At 35.3% G+C, this 17,121-nt stretch overlaps 1 protein-coding gene and 1 pseudogene across 2 annotated transcripts; one reads left to right on the forward strand and one right to left on the reverse strand.

The window, feature by feature from the left end:
* Positions 1 to 1,273: 1,273 nt before the first annotated feature.
* Positions 1,274 to 5,721, reverse strand: LOC117912755 (annotated as a pseudogene).
* A 2,134-nt stretch (positions 5,722 to 7,855) lies between these two features.
* Positions 7,856 to 14,658, forward strand: LOC117918306. Of its 2 annotated transcripts, none has more exons than XM_034834868.1 (6): positions 7,856 to 8,525; positions 9,356 to 9,564; positions 12,619 to 12,895; positions 13,064 to 13,149; positions 13,240 to 13,331; positions 13,915 to 14,658. In XM_034834868.1, the coding sequence occupies exons 1-6, from the start codon at positions 8,241 to 8,243 to the stop codon at positions 13,920 to 13,922; spliced, it is 957 nt and encodes a 318-aa protein (XP_034690759.1). In that variant the 5' UTR covers positions 7,856 to 8,240; the 3' UTR covers positions 13,923 to 14,658. The 2 variants fall into 2 exon arrangements, with proteins under 2 accessions (XP_034690759.1, XP_034690751.1); XM_034834860.1 differs by having other exon boundaries at positions 7,858 to 8,525; positions 13,781 to 14,658.
* The last annotated feature ends 2,463 nt before the right edge of the window (positions 14,659 to 17,121 follow it).

The following is a 17,121-nucleotide window of genomic DNA, read 5'->3' on the forward strand; positions in this document are numbered from 1 at the left end:
AGAGATCCATTGAGCACGAACTCATATATCAAAGCTCTTCTTAGGCTCTCAAAGCAAAAGCTTAGGAGACTTGCTATATTGGCACAGGAAGTCCTATTAATACTTGCAACTTCATTCATGAATTCTTCTCCATCACCTCTTGTTTCACTCGAGACCTTCACTGCCACCATTTGGCCATCAAGCAACTTTCCCTTGTAAACACTACCATATCCTCCTTCAATTTTATGTTGGAATTAGTAATTCTTTTAACATAAGATAGAGATGTCTTTGGAGGTAGGGATCCATGGTTTCTTATAAAAGACTCAACATTTAGATGGTTCTTTCTCTTTTTTGGAAAGATCAGATATTTAATCGATATAATGTTTAGACAAAGAGTCAATGGAATCAAGTCCCCCATTCCAACAATTGAGGCAATTAGAGTAACATCACAATAGCCATACTTTTCAAGTTTCCACTAGAAAAACTAAATGTCATTTTTGTAGATATTCAACGTTACCAAACATGTGTTCTTTGGAAAATTAGAAATTCTCATATTCTAACGTATATCTTTTCTCTCTTTGATTTAGGTTTGAGTCAATCAACTTAGAAAATATCCAATTTTCACATTATCAATATCAGGTCAACTTGCACATCCTTATCTTTTTTCACATTATGCTGGATTCATGGAAAATATCAAGAAGGAAAAAAATTAAGAAAAATAATTTTTTTCATAGTTTTTATTAAAAATAAATACAATTAAAATTAGTTAAAAATTTATAAATTTTAAATTATTTAATGAAAAATAAGTGAAATAAATTTCTATATATACATATATAATTTATTGATTTTAAATATAATTTCATTTTCTCTTACTTTTTGTGTCAGAAATTTGATTGCCATATTTTCATTTTCTCTTACTTTTTGTGTCAGAAATTTGATTGCCACTGTCCAAACAGGCATAATAGTCTAGGGATCTCAGAAAAAATGTCATATTCTTCACCCTTTGCAAAAACCAGCCTTCATGATTAACAAATCTAGGAGTGATGAACAAGTTTCAAATTTTGAAGGAAGAGTACTACTACTGCCCACAAATTTCCGATTCTTATTATTCCATCTAGTATGATATAGTACTGCAAGCAGACAGTACTCCCTTAAAACTTTCAGAATTTTGTTTGAAAGAGCAAAATTTATCAGTCAACAAGCGATATTCAAATGATCCTTTAAAATAACTTGCTGAGCAATTTGATTATCTTCAACTTACAATTTTAAAATGAGAAGTTGTAAAAATGTCAAAGTCTTGAAGAGCATAAGTCATATTAGTGAAAACTTTTAAATTGGGCGAAGTTGAAATGAACTAGCTGGAAAAAAAAGGAACGTATTTTTTACATTTCAGCAGAACAACTTCACAATTCTGATGTAGTCGATGAATCCTTCATTGATCTTGTAGGAGAAAACAAGAAAGGCTTGGGTGGGATTGGCAGTGATTGGAGGCTCCCTTCTAACATATCCAGCACTCGGCCCATTGGTGGACGATCTGAAGGTTTGGTTTGTATGCACCACAAGCTCACTATTATCATCTTTCTAGCATTCACCCTGTCTTCTTCACTCATAAGCCCCTGCAATCCAAGTTCGTCTAGTTCAAAGTGATTATATATCCAATGTGGAAAATATATTTCACTAATACAATCAACACCAACGTCAATATTCTTTCTTCCTCCGACCATTTCTAAAACCATCACTCCATAGCTATAGACATCAGATTTGTAGGAGACACCCCCAAAACTTCTATAGAATACTTCAGGAGCAATATATCCAGGAGTTCCTCTTGCATCGAACATGGATATCATACTCTCTTTTTTGGTACATAGTTTAGCTAGGCCGAAGTCTGATACCTTTGGGCAAAAATCTTCATTTAGAAGAATGTTGTGAGGCTTTATGTCAAAATGTACAATTCGTGTGTTACAACCACGATGTAAGTACTCTAATCCTCGGGCTATGCCAATGGCAATGTTGTACAAGGTTTCCCATCCCAATTGACCATTTGTCGAAGGATTTCCATTATATATGAATTTGTCAAGAGACCCATTAGCCATGAACTCATATATCAAGGCTCTTTTTGGACCCTCATAGCAAAAGCCTAGGAGAGTTACTATATTGACATGGGAAGTTTTACTAATGCTTGCAACCTCATTGATAAATTCCTCTCCATTACCTTTTGTTTCACTCAAGCTCCTTTACTGCCACCATTTGGCCATCAAGCATCTTTCCTTTGTAAACACCTCCATATCCTCCTTCACCCAGTTTATCTTTGAATGAATTGGTCATCTTTTTAACATCAGAATAGCGATATCTCTTTGGAGCTAAGGATTCATGGTTTCTTAGAAAGACCTCAACATTCGGATGGTTCCCCGTTTGCTTCTTCCAGAACATCAAGGATTTATTAAATTTGATCATGATGCAGAGAGCCAGTAATATCAAAATCCCTATTCCAGCAGCTGAGGCGCCTGTAATCAAAGAAACAAAAATAGTATTTAACCTTTTAGATTGTCCAAACTACCATTGTAGCACAGGTATAGAATTGGCTTGGAGCCTGAATTTTGAACTAGTTGATCAGTAACAAGTTGTCTCCATTTCCAACTTAATGATTTAAAAAACTAACTCATCAAAATCATTTTTCAACAAAAATTTTATTTGTCATCCAACAACTTCAAATTTCATTTGAACACTCTAAACCCTGATCACAATTTTCAAAGGAAAAAAAAAAGAAAAAAAACAAATGAATTTGAAAATTTAATTTTTCATTAATATTTAACTTGAAATTTTTTGTTAAAAATAAATTGTAAAATAAGATTTGGATTCAACAGACCAAAATTTTCTGGACAAAAGTGTGTTCAAAACTGTTACACCAGTACTGTAGATTGAAAAAAAAAAATTAATGCATTAATTCCTGTTCCATGAATGTCCATATCCATCAGAAATTTCTTAAGGAGAGATGATTACCTAGGACTAGCTTCAATGAACTCCGACCCCCTGCAAGAGAATTCATGAAGAGCAGCTATATGAGTTTAAACTCTGAACTCTAAACAGTTCATATGTAAAAGAACCAACCAAATAGACTGGAGCTCTACAAGTAGAAGGTAGAAATTTTGTTGTGGCCTACTAACATAACTAGCACCTGGTCACGTGAATGCAAAGATGCATGTGAATTCACTGAAATATTGATGAGATACACACACAAAGGCAGTCAAAACTCATCTGATTCTGAACTAACATAGATTAGTGCTCTCAAATCCCAAAGAAAAAGCAAGAGAATGGATGGGGACTCTTCAGTTAAAAGAGGGGAATTGAGCGGTGGCATGAGACATAACTACAGCAGGTAATGTATATGCGAAAATGGGACAATTAAAGCATGATGAGAGCACAATCACATCTATCAACTCTGTGGAACCATTTTCTGCATCCTTCCACTCTGATTCTCTCATCCATCAAAACGATTCCAACAAATGATGAACAATTACTGCTTAATATCTACAGCACTTTTGTCTAGCAAAATATACACCTGATAAAATATTTTATTCTGTACCAGAACAGAACCATGAAACCTATTGCACTTTCTGAAGCATACAGTACTCCATTCCTATCAATCAGTCCTGCATTAGAGGTGGAAATTAAAGACATGAGATGATGCCAGCTTGAAGGTCTTGGTGTCTTCCAGGAAGGTGGTAGTGAGAAAGGGCATTGCCAACTTTGAAGCTCTACCTTCAATCATAGTGGTAGAAAGGGATAAGGAAGTTTTACTATAGGCAGCTAAAAAGGATGATACCAGTTTCTAATTAGTCTAGCATAGGAGGTGATGATGGAGGTGATGACCGCTGTGACCCACCATTATCCTAAACTTGGTCTAATGCTGCAATCTCGTCTGCATCTTTTTTGTGACATCCATTGCCTTTCACAGCTTCGTGATATCACCAACCGGCTTCACAATCTCTTACTTTCACACAACAATTCCAACTATGGTTCCTAATTATGCAACACTCCAATAAGTAATAGTTAATCGCTAGCCAAACGGTCAAGTAATTGGTCCTCGATCACCCGACTCGGATGCTCAAAGCAGCTTAAATGAACTCATGGATGTAACTTCATTTACTTTAGAAAAGATTACAAACAACAAAGCAGCTTAGCCCAAATAAGACTCGAACAAACTTATAAAGCACAGCTAAAAATAACATGGATGAAAATACTGGATACACAACCAAACGCACTTTACTAGTGAAAACTCTGATGCCCACAACATCGTTTTATAGGTCCAAACACAAAGACAGAAACATGAGTTTCTTCTATCACTCATTCAGAAAATGAAGTTTTGATTTATTCAGGGCTCTGATATGGTTTTAGAAACCAGGGAAAGAATTGGTTATTCACGACCTAGGCATGGATTTAGATACTAGGAATAGGAATAGGACTTGAGAGGTTTATGTAAGTATTCTTTCATAAAATTGGATTGTAGACACCAGTAACAAGGTGTGAGAGTTTCATATCAATATTCTATCTTCCAGAATTTCTCATATGCAGGTATTAGGAACAAGGCTCAAGAGTCTTTCATCGTCATTTTTTATTTTTATTTTTTGTGACTTTTTATAATAAATTGCATTAAAGTCTGTGGTGTCACATAAACCATCAGTGAAAGTTTTTTATGGCATGTAACAAAGAATAGGGACAACCCAGAAAGCACGGTTTTAAAAATATTAATATTAACCTACAAACATAATAGATATCATATTGGTTCAAATTAGGGAAGGATGATTAAGCTCAACTCAACTTTAGATTGAATCCAAGTTTTTCAACCTAGTCTGGATTGCTTTGCTTAAGCTTGTTGCCCGAGTTCCTATTTGCCCAATTTATATTTGCTGTCCTATATATGACTAATAGTCTTACGCAGTTGTATGTACGCTATGTACAGTAAGAGTGCCTAACAAGGTTGAACCACAGCAATTAAGGATTTAGAAAAATAAAAGACTAAAGAGAAGGCATACGTACTTGCAAGGCAGTTTTGCGGGCGATGATCCGAGCAGAAGCATGTGAACTCCTGAGAAGTCCAATTATGTCCGCAGCTCCCATTGGAATGAAGACGCGAGTAACAGTCTCCACCATCATCTTCGTATTCTAATTCAAACGGTTTACTGAAAACTTCTGACAATCGACGCACAACCTCAGCATAGCCATGCTGACCTTGAATTGCAATGCCGTCTTTGCTTAATTGAATGATACCCTTACCCTTCAGAATGGGGTCTTTTACACTGAAAACCTCATTAGCCATACCACTTTTGTCGCATGTAAATTTCTGGCCCAAATTTTCATTAGAAGAGCAATGGTATTCAAAAGAGCCATCTGAGCAATTGGGAACCTCACCATTAATGTCATCAGCAAGTTTCTTATCACAAGCATCATCTCGGCTGTGCGTACGCTCAACTTTCAGAGTACGCGTCTCTTGAGTGATGGACAAAATTCTGTACCATCCTGACATAATCTCTATCTCCAGCTGATTATTTTCGCACTTGATCGCCATTCCAGGACGACAACACTCTTTGATTCCATCCTCTGTCCAGAAAGGATGCTGGACTTTTTGTGATCCACAGTAAAACTGACTGCTACAATTCTCTTTGAAATGGTTATAGTCAGGAGATGAAGACACGGAAACCAGGACAAACACAGATACAGAGATGAAGAAGGAAGATGAGTGGAGCTGAGAAGGCATCATGAGAGAGCTTCAGAGTAGACAATATTGTGCGTTGACGGGTGATGAATATTTAAACAAGTTGGAGATTTAAAGCAATGAGATGAAGAGAGGGGAAATTTTTCTACAGGTAGATCTCAGCAGGGGCTTGGTAGATTTTTCCAAAACGCGATAGAACTAAACGTCACGATTTAGGACTTTTCAAATGAGAATTTTATTGGTGTTATGTCTCTGTCCCTCGGAACCATTCAAAATGAGAATTTTCTCTGCTAACTTGATCATAAATACACAACCTCAATACTAATGCCACTGACATCCTCAATACTAATATTGTGGATTGATGAGTGATCAATATCTAAACAAGTTGGAGAAATAAAGTAATGAGACACGAGGGAATTTTTCTACAAGTAAAACTACGTAGAAGGCGGCGGCTTGGCAGATTTTTCCACAACGTGATAGAAATAGATGTTAGGACTTAGACTTCTCAAGTGAGAATTTTATTGGTGCCATGTCTCACTCCCCCCCGGAAAACAAGGCATCCATATATATATAAGGTACATTAGACCAAAAATTACAAAGAGTGTGAATCTTAGGCCACTCAAGGTACATTAAACCAAAATTACAAAGAGTAATAAAATGAAATTTATTACTCCTATTGCTTATATTGCTGTCTACGATAGGTCATCCGTTGTCGTTTTGCTTCGTCTGCCTCACCTTTTGTGGCATGCATGTGAACTAAAAATTGAATCCCTCTCTCCAATTTTACTGGTGAAGGATCACAGTTGGTCTATTGTTCCTTTCATGCGGGTTACCCTCGAGTGCCTCTCATATCTATGTGGACAGATATACTTATAACAGGAATGTCTATTATATTATAAGCACTTTTATTGACAATCACAAAAATATTTTAGAAGTATTTTTAACTGTTGATATATGTGTAACGATTTATAATGAAAATTAAAGAATGAAGAGAAAAAAAACACAGATTTAACCTGATTCAGCAAATTGTCTACGTTCACGGGAATAGAAAAGAAGACTTTCACTATGTATCAAATTAGGATTACATAATAAGATATTTATATTAACCCTCAAGTAATAAAATTCCAAAAATACTTTTATACCGTACTATGAGGTGCACCCCTAACCTATCGTTCACCCACAACAATAAAAATACAAACTTAAACGGAAAATGTCGTCACTACGCTCCAACATTTACCCTTTTTTCTTCATATATCTTTCACTTAATATAAGTCAGATACTATAACATTAACTATGAGATATATCATTAAAATCAATTTTTAAAAGAAAATTTAAATTATTTTATAAAATTTTAAATATTAAAAAACGTTTGCATTGACTATGGTTAATTCTTAGACATTTGCTTTGAATATGGCTTGTGTTAGAAATTAAGACATTATTGGAATGGGCTAATTAATTAAGGAGTTACCGGATTTGGGCCCAAGCTTAAACCCAATTCAATTGAAGTGTATGTTGTAAGTCATCGGCCCAAACTCCTAGGCAACATGGGCTAAGCTCGTTGTCGATAACTTGACCATACCGTAGTAAGCTAACCGGAGAGGAATCATGGCTCGGAATTCAATGGGTCGGTGCCCACGTCTGGCAGGCGTGAAAGGTGGGGACGTGACTCCTTGGTATCAGGCCGGCTTCGTGGTAGTCATTGGACTGTCGTCTTATACTCTCTCAAACGCTGTCACTCTATCATTGCCAAATTCAATTTCTCGGGACAATCGAATGAGATAAGGAGGAGGACAGCTATACCGATTGTCCCATCATTCAAAATCAAGCATACACGTGTCTACTCATCACCGGTCCAATCACACGTGTTCTTTCTTTTAGTGCTAATCCGAATGCCCAAATTTCCACCAATCACATCTCGGTTTAGTCACTTTTGAATCTGCACAATCAGATAACGTTTATAAAAATGGGCCCTGATATTTCCACTCCCATTTTTCATAGCCACCCTTCCCATTTCCACAAATTACCCCTTATGAACACTGAATTTATAATTTTCTAGCAGCCTCGTACTCCCTTACAGGGCTACGAGAGTCATTTTGCTTAAACAGGCGCCCATAACTGTAGTTTCACGCAAATTTGATTCTCATTTCTCTTACAAAAATAATAATAAATCGCTTTCTTCTACCTTTGCCCATCTATTTGTTCAGAGCCTGGTCGAGACCAATCTCTTTCTTCTTCTTCATCGTGGCTAGTCTCTCTTTGCTTAATAGCCGTTGGATCTGTTGACTTCTGATTGTCCCTTAGGCTTTCTTTCGCCACACTCCAGCCCTTCCCTTTGATCCGATTCTTCATTGGTGGGGTTTTCTCCTAAGATTTAGATTTTAAGAATTTGACGACACTTATCTTGATATTCTTCAATAACTTTTGGCTCCAATACATTTACATCAAATTCTAGGAAATTTTCATATTCTTAGAATTTTCCTGCCAATTTAGGGTTTATAGGACGAAGAAGAAATTAGGGTTTTTTTCGTCCTCTTTTTAGTGCGTGGATATGCTGGGGGCGGGATTACACTTTGGACATAGCCGAGGAGATGATCGGTCTTACAATCCGGTGAAAGCGCGGAAGATTAATCGAGAGCAAATTCGTAGAGCTCAGAGTGATATAAGTGGGGTCCTGAAAGAGGAGAAATCGGTAACCTGGACGAGTAAGGAATCGGACGAATCCCGGAAGCCCAATGCTGCGCCGGGAGACGAACCGATGTTGTCGAAGTCGAGTAATCTTGAGCGGTTTTTGGAATCTGTTATCCCAACTGTTCCTGCTCAGTATTTGTCCAAGGTTCGTTTTGATTACAAAGCAACTTTGTGGTTCATTATTATAGTTTTATGAAAATTGTTCTGTTTGATTGCCAAGAAAATGGAGAAAAATGAGGTAAAATGAAAGTTAAAAATTTACAGTTTAGTTTCTATTTGTGAGGAAACCAAACACTTGACTGAGCCCTGTCTATTTATTGTAGAAGTTAATTGAGTACGTTACCATGATCCTTGAAAATTATATGATTTCTCAGCGACCAAATGGAGTATGAAAATTTTATTACATCCCGCATAATTGGTATTTCATAGACTAATGACAAGAAATATCCAACCCTTTGTCTCAAGGCACGAAATTGGTTATCTAGCACGGACTAATAAACATTGTACTAAATTCTACATTTTAATATGAACTGTAGTTTATAGGTCAGTAACTGCTCGTAAGAGTTCAGAGGAATTTATTTTGCAAATTAAATTTCTGTAGCTACATTTTAGAGATGTTGAGCAATTTATTCATCAACCTCTCTCTCTCTCCCTTTTTTTTTTTCCTTCATTTATGATTTTTAATATTGTGTTTCAGGCTTTAATATTGGGTTTTTCTTTTCGTTGCTTCTCTTTTGTTTTTTATTTTTCCCTTGTGCATATGTGCAGTGTGCATATGAATGATATTTATGACAGAACTCATAATGGATGCACAAGAAGAGGTGGAGTGATACTTTGAAAAACAGAACGGAAATTTATAAAATAATATTTGCCTGCATCTACTGAAATTTGGCTCTGCCATGATAATTTGCTTCAGAGGGCGTAGCTTTAACCATTCTATTCATAATAGTTTTATTGAATTGTATTTGATGGCAGACAATGAGGGGGTGGCGGACATGTGATGTAGAATTCCAACCTTACTTTGAGCTTGGTGATTTATGGGAGTCTTTTAAAGAGTGGAGTGCTTATGGTGCAGGAGTGCCTTTGGTTTTGAATGACAGTGATTGTGTTGTTCAGTACTATGTCCCTTACTTGTCGGGTATTCAAATATATGGCAACTCCAAGAAGTCATCTGTGAAATCAAGGTATTCATATTGCTGGTCATATATATTGTTGATTTTCCTTTCTATATGCAATGACATTGATTTCCATTTATGGTAAAACAAATGCTTCTTTTTTCTGCCATTTAGGCATCCGTCTCAGACTCATCAGAACCTTATTAAATGTCATCTAGGACATTTTAATTGGCCAGTGGCTCTCATTGAACTTCTGTTTGGCTATCCATGGACATTAAATCAGATTCTTATTCTCATTTTTGTCTAGATCCCTTGAGCTGTTTGATTGATCTAGTTGCTTGTGGAATGGACTGAGACTTGGTTGTGGTTCTTTTTAGTCACTTATGCTTGATTTTGACTATTGTTCTATTGAATAATTGATTGAACAAAATAAGTCATCCTAGTCATTTGAAATAGCTGTTATTGTTATTGTTATTTGAACTGCAGTGGTATTAAGTTGAACTGTTCATTTTGTTTCTTTCTTTTCCCTTTTGTAAAAAAATCTATTTCTCTCTTCTCTATTCACATGGTATAGTGTGTGCTGTGCATAGCATGAACATAGAAAAGCAGAAGTGGGAAAGACAGAACAGTGTTTAGACATATTTTTATGTATAATAATATTACATAGGATATGTAGAATATATATTATAAATTGATTATCTTTTCTTTTAATGAACAATTTTATGACTTTGAAGAAGCTTGACAAATACGATACACATTGTTATTAATTCTATTCTGATAACACCAATGCTACTGCTCTAGATATGCATCCATGTGGTCTGCCTGTATGACAAGTAAATTGAGAAGTTTAAAAGAACATAAAATAATGGTGGATTTCCCCAGAGTAACTTATCATTTTCCTTTTTTGTCATCCATAATAAAAAAACAAGGTTAATTTTTGTAAAGTAGAATGGTTAGGGGGGAGAGAATCTCTATATTTGCTTAATAAAATAGTATAGAGGAACATCTATATGACTTCAAAGAAGCTATAGATAAACATCATATACATTATAAAGCAGAATAGTTGTGCTTGACTTCTATTGAAGTATGTGTATGACATGAAAAAAGTGACTAAGATTATGGACAAGTCCTGGTAGTGTCTGAAAGATGACCTGCAGTGTGGTTTCAGACACAGATGTGGCTCTTCTTCAGAAGAGTCTATGCTGCTCGTGAATGTGAAAATTTCCAATACTTTGCAATTGTCTGTTATAAGTCTGGGGCCATGGTAACATATGGTTCTTACTAATGGCAATGAAATGTTAGTGGGTGCATGGCATAATGGAGCCAATAAATTGGTTGATCAAATGGTTTAAAGCCATGATTGGATTTGAAAGGCCATGATGGACCAATCAAGTACCACAATGAAGCCAGTAGCCCTAAGACTCGTAGGATGATCAAATGGTGGCCATTATGACCAGATAATAATCCAATTGGGCAAGACTACACTAGCAGGGCCAAAACAATGGTCAAGCTAAACAGCGGCAAAGAATCTCAAAAAGGTGTCCCAACATTAAAATGAGCTAAAAGAACATAATTGTCCAAATTTATAGGAGCAGCCTAATGATCCCTACATCTAAAACTAGCTTAATGCCTTCAAAGGGCTCATCTAAGCTCCTCTAGAATGGGCCAATGCTTGTGGATGATTGTTATCAAAATGGAAACTATCGCCTTTTTTCAATGGGAACATGTACCCAGATCAAATAATAATGAAGGGGTGGCCACTAGTGGTGATAGTTTTAGATTGAAATGGAACTCAAATTTATTCTAAAAGGGAGAAATTATTTCATGGAAGGTTGTAGAAGTTTAAAAATGCAATTCTTCTACATTATTTTGGGAATGAGGTGTTTTCACTCCAAAGGTTGAAACATTCTTTTGTATGTAATCTGTGGTCTTGGGTTAGGGTGTTTATAGTTTTGAGCCTTTGTTCTCTTGTTAGCTTTTTTTGAGTGGCTAGGCTCTAAGTAAGGGTAGGGGTTGTTCTTTCCCCTTCCTTGGTTTAGAGTATGTGGGCTGCTTTTGTATACTCCCTGTATACTTGGAGAGCACTAGTTTGGTGTCTCCTCTTTCTGTTTAATATATTTCTCTTTACTTATCAAAAAAAAAAAATGCAATTCTTTTCCTTTTTCCGCTTTCTTCTACAGCTGGTTTTCCTGTTGTATTAGCTACAATTTACTTTCTCAATATTATGTGCCTATAGATGGTTGGATTGTAATGTAATATAGGCTGCATTTGTTTTCTCATAGAAGTCTTAAAACAAAGAATCAGAATTTTCCCATAATTTCCAGTATTTGGTTGCTGTATTGAATGACACAATGAAGAAGAATGAAATTTTACGCTATTGTTCAGTGTCTGACATTCATATGAAATGTCACTCAATGTGTTAAGTATGGATACATTTTATAACACATTGATTTACAATGCACAGGAATTAGATGTATTCATGTATGATTGAGGGGATCATGCTCACTAAGCTGATAGTTGAATTGGCAGCCTTCATTCTTCTAAATATTTCCTTACAGTACGAATAACATTCGAAAACGATGGTTGGATTGAATTTTTATTTTTTATTTTTGGCATTTTTTCTATTAATGTTTTTCTAAGCCTATATTGTTAAATGTCAAATATTGACTTCAAAAAAAAATTCCATTGCATGATAATGAGGATCACCCAATGTGTTCAGTATGGATACATTTTATAACACGTTGATTTACAATGCATGGGAATTAGATGTATTCACATATGATTGGGGGAATCATGCTCACTAAGCTGATAGTTGAATTGGCAGCCTTCATTCTTCTAAATATTTCCTTACAATATGAATAACATTCCAAAACAATGATTGGATTGATTTTTATTTTTATTTTTATTGGCATTTTTTTCTATTAATGTTTTTCTAAGCCTATATTGTTAATTGTACAAAGCTTATGCTGTCTACTTCAGGCCAAGCTACACAAGTGCCATTACATTTCCCAAATTGTGAATTTATTGACTGATATGATTTGGTTCTTGTCATAAATAAATATAGTAGTTATGCTAGCATTGTTTTGTAAGGATACAGAGTCTAAAGCTTCCCTCTTATGATAGGCGACCAGGGGAGGAAAGCGATGGTGACAACTTTAGGGATTCCAGTAGTGATGGAAGCAGCGATTGTGAACTGGATAGAGGATTGAAATTCTCAAGGGAGCAACAGAATTATCATGTAACAAGTGATGTTCCTCTTAGAATTGATGGGTTGTCTTTGACAGATCATCAAGAAGACTTTTCCAGTGATGACAGCGAATCTGGGAATTCTAGAGGATGTCCACTTTTTGAATATCTAGAACATGACCCTCCTAATGGCCGGGAACCTTTAGCTGACAAGGCTAGTCTCCCTCTCTCTCTCTCTCTCTCTCTCTCTCTCTCTCTTACACACACTCTATTTAAAGAAAATATAACAAAATTTAAAATTCTAAATCATAGTCTGATTTGGAATGCTTCTACTGTTCATTTTTGGTCCCTCTTTTTGATGTTATGTTATCAATTATTACAGATATCTGATCTTGCCTTTCGGTTTCCTGAGCTGAAGACACTTAGAAGTTGTGATTTACTACCTTATAGTTGGGTTTCAGTGGCCTGGTAAAATCATTGCAACCTCAGACTTGCTTCACAGAATGTAATAATGTATATGCACATTTGACTGACTTGGTCCGATATACATTTTTGTAGGTATCCAATATACAGAATACCAACAGGCCCAACGTTAAGAGATTTGGATGCTTGTTTTCTGACATTCCATTCTCTTCACACACCCATGAAAGGTAATGAAAAATATCTCGTCTGTCATTTTATTTATGTTATGTAGGAAAGCTTAATCTTTCTCTTCTTCTTCTTCTTCTTTTTAAAATTACTTAAATGGGGTTGAAGGAGTTTGTGTTAAGGGTTTCCTTCTCTTGGAGGAGTTTTGTGTTTAGGGTTTACTGTTGTCATCATGATTTTATATGCTGATTGTCAGATAATAAGTCACAAGTCAGTTCTTCACTGACTCTTGAGTACTCATGAAGCTCAAACTTCTTACTCTTGTCTGTTTCTGTAATTTCGATTGATTCCTGAAATTCTTTCCAATTTTTGGTCAACTAAAGCATTGTCCTCCCCTTTTCTCTTTTCATTGTTCTTCACAACAATTCCATTGGCAACTTCTGATTTGTTACAATAGGACTATCTATTTTCTTGTCACTTCTAGGAGACTTAGTAGGTTGACTTTTTGCAGGTGCTCAAAGTGAGATGGATGGGGTCACCGAGATTTCCTTGCCTGTTTTCGGTCTTGCTTCATATAAATTCAGAGGATCCTTATGGACCCCTAATGGAGGGCGTGACTGCCAATTGACAAACTCCCTTTTGCAGGCTGCTGACGATCGGCTAAGGCTGCTTGAGGTCAATCACCCAGATTTCCTGTTTTTCTGCCGTAGATGAAGTTAAGGGATAGTTGCCTCTCAAAGAATTCGTGCTCCTACCATTCTGGAAGAGAAGCCCAACTCATTTGCTGCCACATGCTCGTCAGTCCACCTTAGAAATAAAATCCTGCATCTAATACCGAGATCAAGATGGCTAGTTGAGTTAGGGGTGTTTCTCTGATTTGGTTTCCTGGTTACTTATAATAAGTTATTTAAAAAGGAAAAATCTGAAGAAAAATAAAATAAAAAGTTCAAAAAGCTATGGAAGGGAAGGAAAAGAACCCTAATAAGGCTCCAAGAAAAGAGACTGAAGCAAATATTTGCTGGAGAAGCTGCAGAATGCCGTGCTAAGTCTGAGCAGTAGATGGTATGATTTGCTCTGCGTTCATGTGGTGTGTTCTTTTAGTATACATATTTCTGGTTATATTATGAGAAAACAGGCACTTTTTTCTGTCCTGATGATCAGTACGTAGGTTGTAATATTTTATTTAAACATTTTTAGGGGATTTTGATAGGGTGCAGGTATCAAATTTTAGCTTCCCCCATGTATGTATCTGAAACTAACCATTATGCCTTCTTAAGTTTGTGTACTGGATAACTGTATTATAGGAGTTGATACGAGTGACTTGGTGTTTAGTAAATGAATAGTTCAGATTGTTGGACTTCACCTGTTATCAGACATTTAATTTGATAATCTCAGGTCTTCCATGTGTAGGGGAATGGACCACTACATTCTTCTGGATGTGGGTCACCTTCACCCCTTGACAATACCTCTTTGATTTTTCTTACGGCCAGCTTGGTGTGTCAGTCTTGTCCTGTATGCGCCCAACCATAGATTTCAGTCGGATGTTGATCCAATTTTATTTTTAAATCTTTATATAGGAAAATGGAGAATATTATCATGGATCAGAAAATTGTGGTGTTGGGTATGTGGTGAGCCGCTGGTCCTGCTACCATGTCTCTTAACCTTTCTAAAAATGCAAGTTAATGGCTGCATCTGTTCCTATCGGAGAAATGTCATTGAGAAGTTGATGTTTAAATGTTTTAATTTATAACCGAGGGCTGAAGATTATTAACGCTGGCAGACAATTTTCCCTTTTTTATTTCTTAATGTTCCTCACTGTGGGTACTTTTCGTGAATATCTGACACTTCGAAAAAGGTCGAAATAAAGACGAAGGTGATCGGAGTTTTCTTGGTTTTATTAATGTGCCAACAAGCCTCCATTAATCATAAGCCTACGCCGGATATAACCGTCATAGGTCAGAGTTCAAACACTGTTTCAAATTCTGAATAAGGTTCATTTTTCATCACTGTTCCTTGAAGTTCCTCCTTCACTGCCATGTGAGATACTTTTTAGAGTAGTGAAGTTACATGTTGGAGCAGAAGTGGTCTTTATGAACATGTTTTCTTTTATTAAAAGTTTTAGTTGTTTAATTTTTATGTATGAATTTTAGAGATACTAAATTGGATTCATTTTTAAAATACTTTACACGTTCATGTTGCAATTGTTAATTAAAAAAAAATTAAAGGTATCCTATTTGTCAATGATAGGAAGAACCATATTTAATTTAAAGGTATCTTATTATACATGGAAAAGTTTTTTGGTTTCTTTCTCTACTTCAAATTTCTTAAATTATTTTGTATATCCATCACTAAAGAGTGAATGAAAAAAAGAGTTGCACCAAAGAAGAGTGAAAATCAAGATAGTTACTTATAGATCTTCAAATCATATTAAAATTAGGATAAAGATTAAAGTATATTTTTTTTCTTCATATCCTAAATATTACTTTGAAGTTTGATATTAATCACCAAATGAAAATTTTTCCTACATTTGGTATTAGAGTGTGGTCAGTCATTTGAGTATGTGTGAAATATGGCTAATGAAGTGAAGGAAATCATCGAAGGAAATATTCATTCAAATACAAAAGTACAAATAGAAGTAAGCAAGATAATAAAAGAGTTGAGAAAATGGAGAAAAAAAATGCAAATTCATTTTATAATGGTCCAATAATCCTGTTACGTTTACTATCCTCGATCTTATAACCAAGTAAGAGTTTCATTGTCATCGAGACTTTAAAGTTAAAGTTTTCAACTTTCTTATACTTGGATTGTAAAGTTCTAATGGACCTTCACACTCTCTTCAAGTAAATACACAACACGAAGTTTTTTTGTTCAAAAGAATTAGATGAGAGACAAGTTTGAAACCAAAGTTTAGTTAATTTTGGTTTTGATGATAACAAAATAAAATTTTGAACTAATGATTATATTTCAAGTGCAACTAGATAAAATGATTTTTAAAGTGGCAATTACAAAGACCAAATCAAGTGAAAGGAACATCAAGAAAAAAGATGAAGCCTCAAAGAGAAGAACCTAGAAGACTTTTATAGAATCCTTTTGTGAGGTTGTTGGTGCACTAGGTCTTTCATGTATTTTATTTGTTTTGAATCAAAAATCATCTAAGAGTTATTTTGTTTAAAATATTTATAATTGGATAATTTTTTATTCTCAACTAAATCCTTGTACTAAAAACTTTATAAAACTTATTTAAAAAGTTTTTTGATTGAAAAATATGATTGTTGAGCCAAAACGAGTCCAACCGATCATGGGTGAACTGAATTGATCAATTGATTGCCCTTTCCCAGTCAAAGACCAGTTAAGGGGTATAAAAACCTTCTCTCTCTTCCAAAATGTTTGTTTGCCCAATCAAATGTAAGTCTTTCATGATCAAGGGGCATTCGAGGAGTGATCAAGCTCCAATAGTCATCAATAGTGATTGACTGTCCAACGGCTAGTCAAGTCGGTCGAACTGGAGCTCAATCGGCTCACCCTAAAACGTGTCTAACGGCTAGTTTGGGCTTCCTTTCTCTACTTAAAGGCTCAAATCTTCATTGTTTTCAAAAGCTTAACTTTCCTAAATCTTTCTTGAATATATTTGAACCTTAAAAGAATGTTTTTTAGTACACCTTGTTCTAAAACTAGCATATCATTACTTCACCATTTAATCCTAGTTTATCTTATATCATTTGAGTCTAAATTTTGTATTACGATTTTATGATAATATTTCCTATCCTTATTTATAAATCTTTAAGAGTAAAAATTTAAATGTGAGGTATTACTTAAAGATTTTCAAATGTGAGGTATCACTTAAAGGATTGT

This window comes from Vitis riparia, chromosome 1 (assembly GCF_004353265.1).
Source record: "Vitis riparia cultivar Riparia Gloire de Montpellier isolate 1030 chromosome 1, EGFV_Vit.rip_1.0, whole genome shotgun sequence".
NCBI classification, from domain to species: domain Eukaryota; kingdom Viridiplantae; phylum Streptophyta; class Magnoliopsida; order Vitales; family Vitaceae; genus Vitis; species Vitis riparia.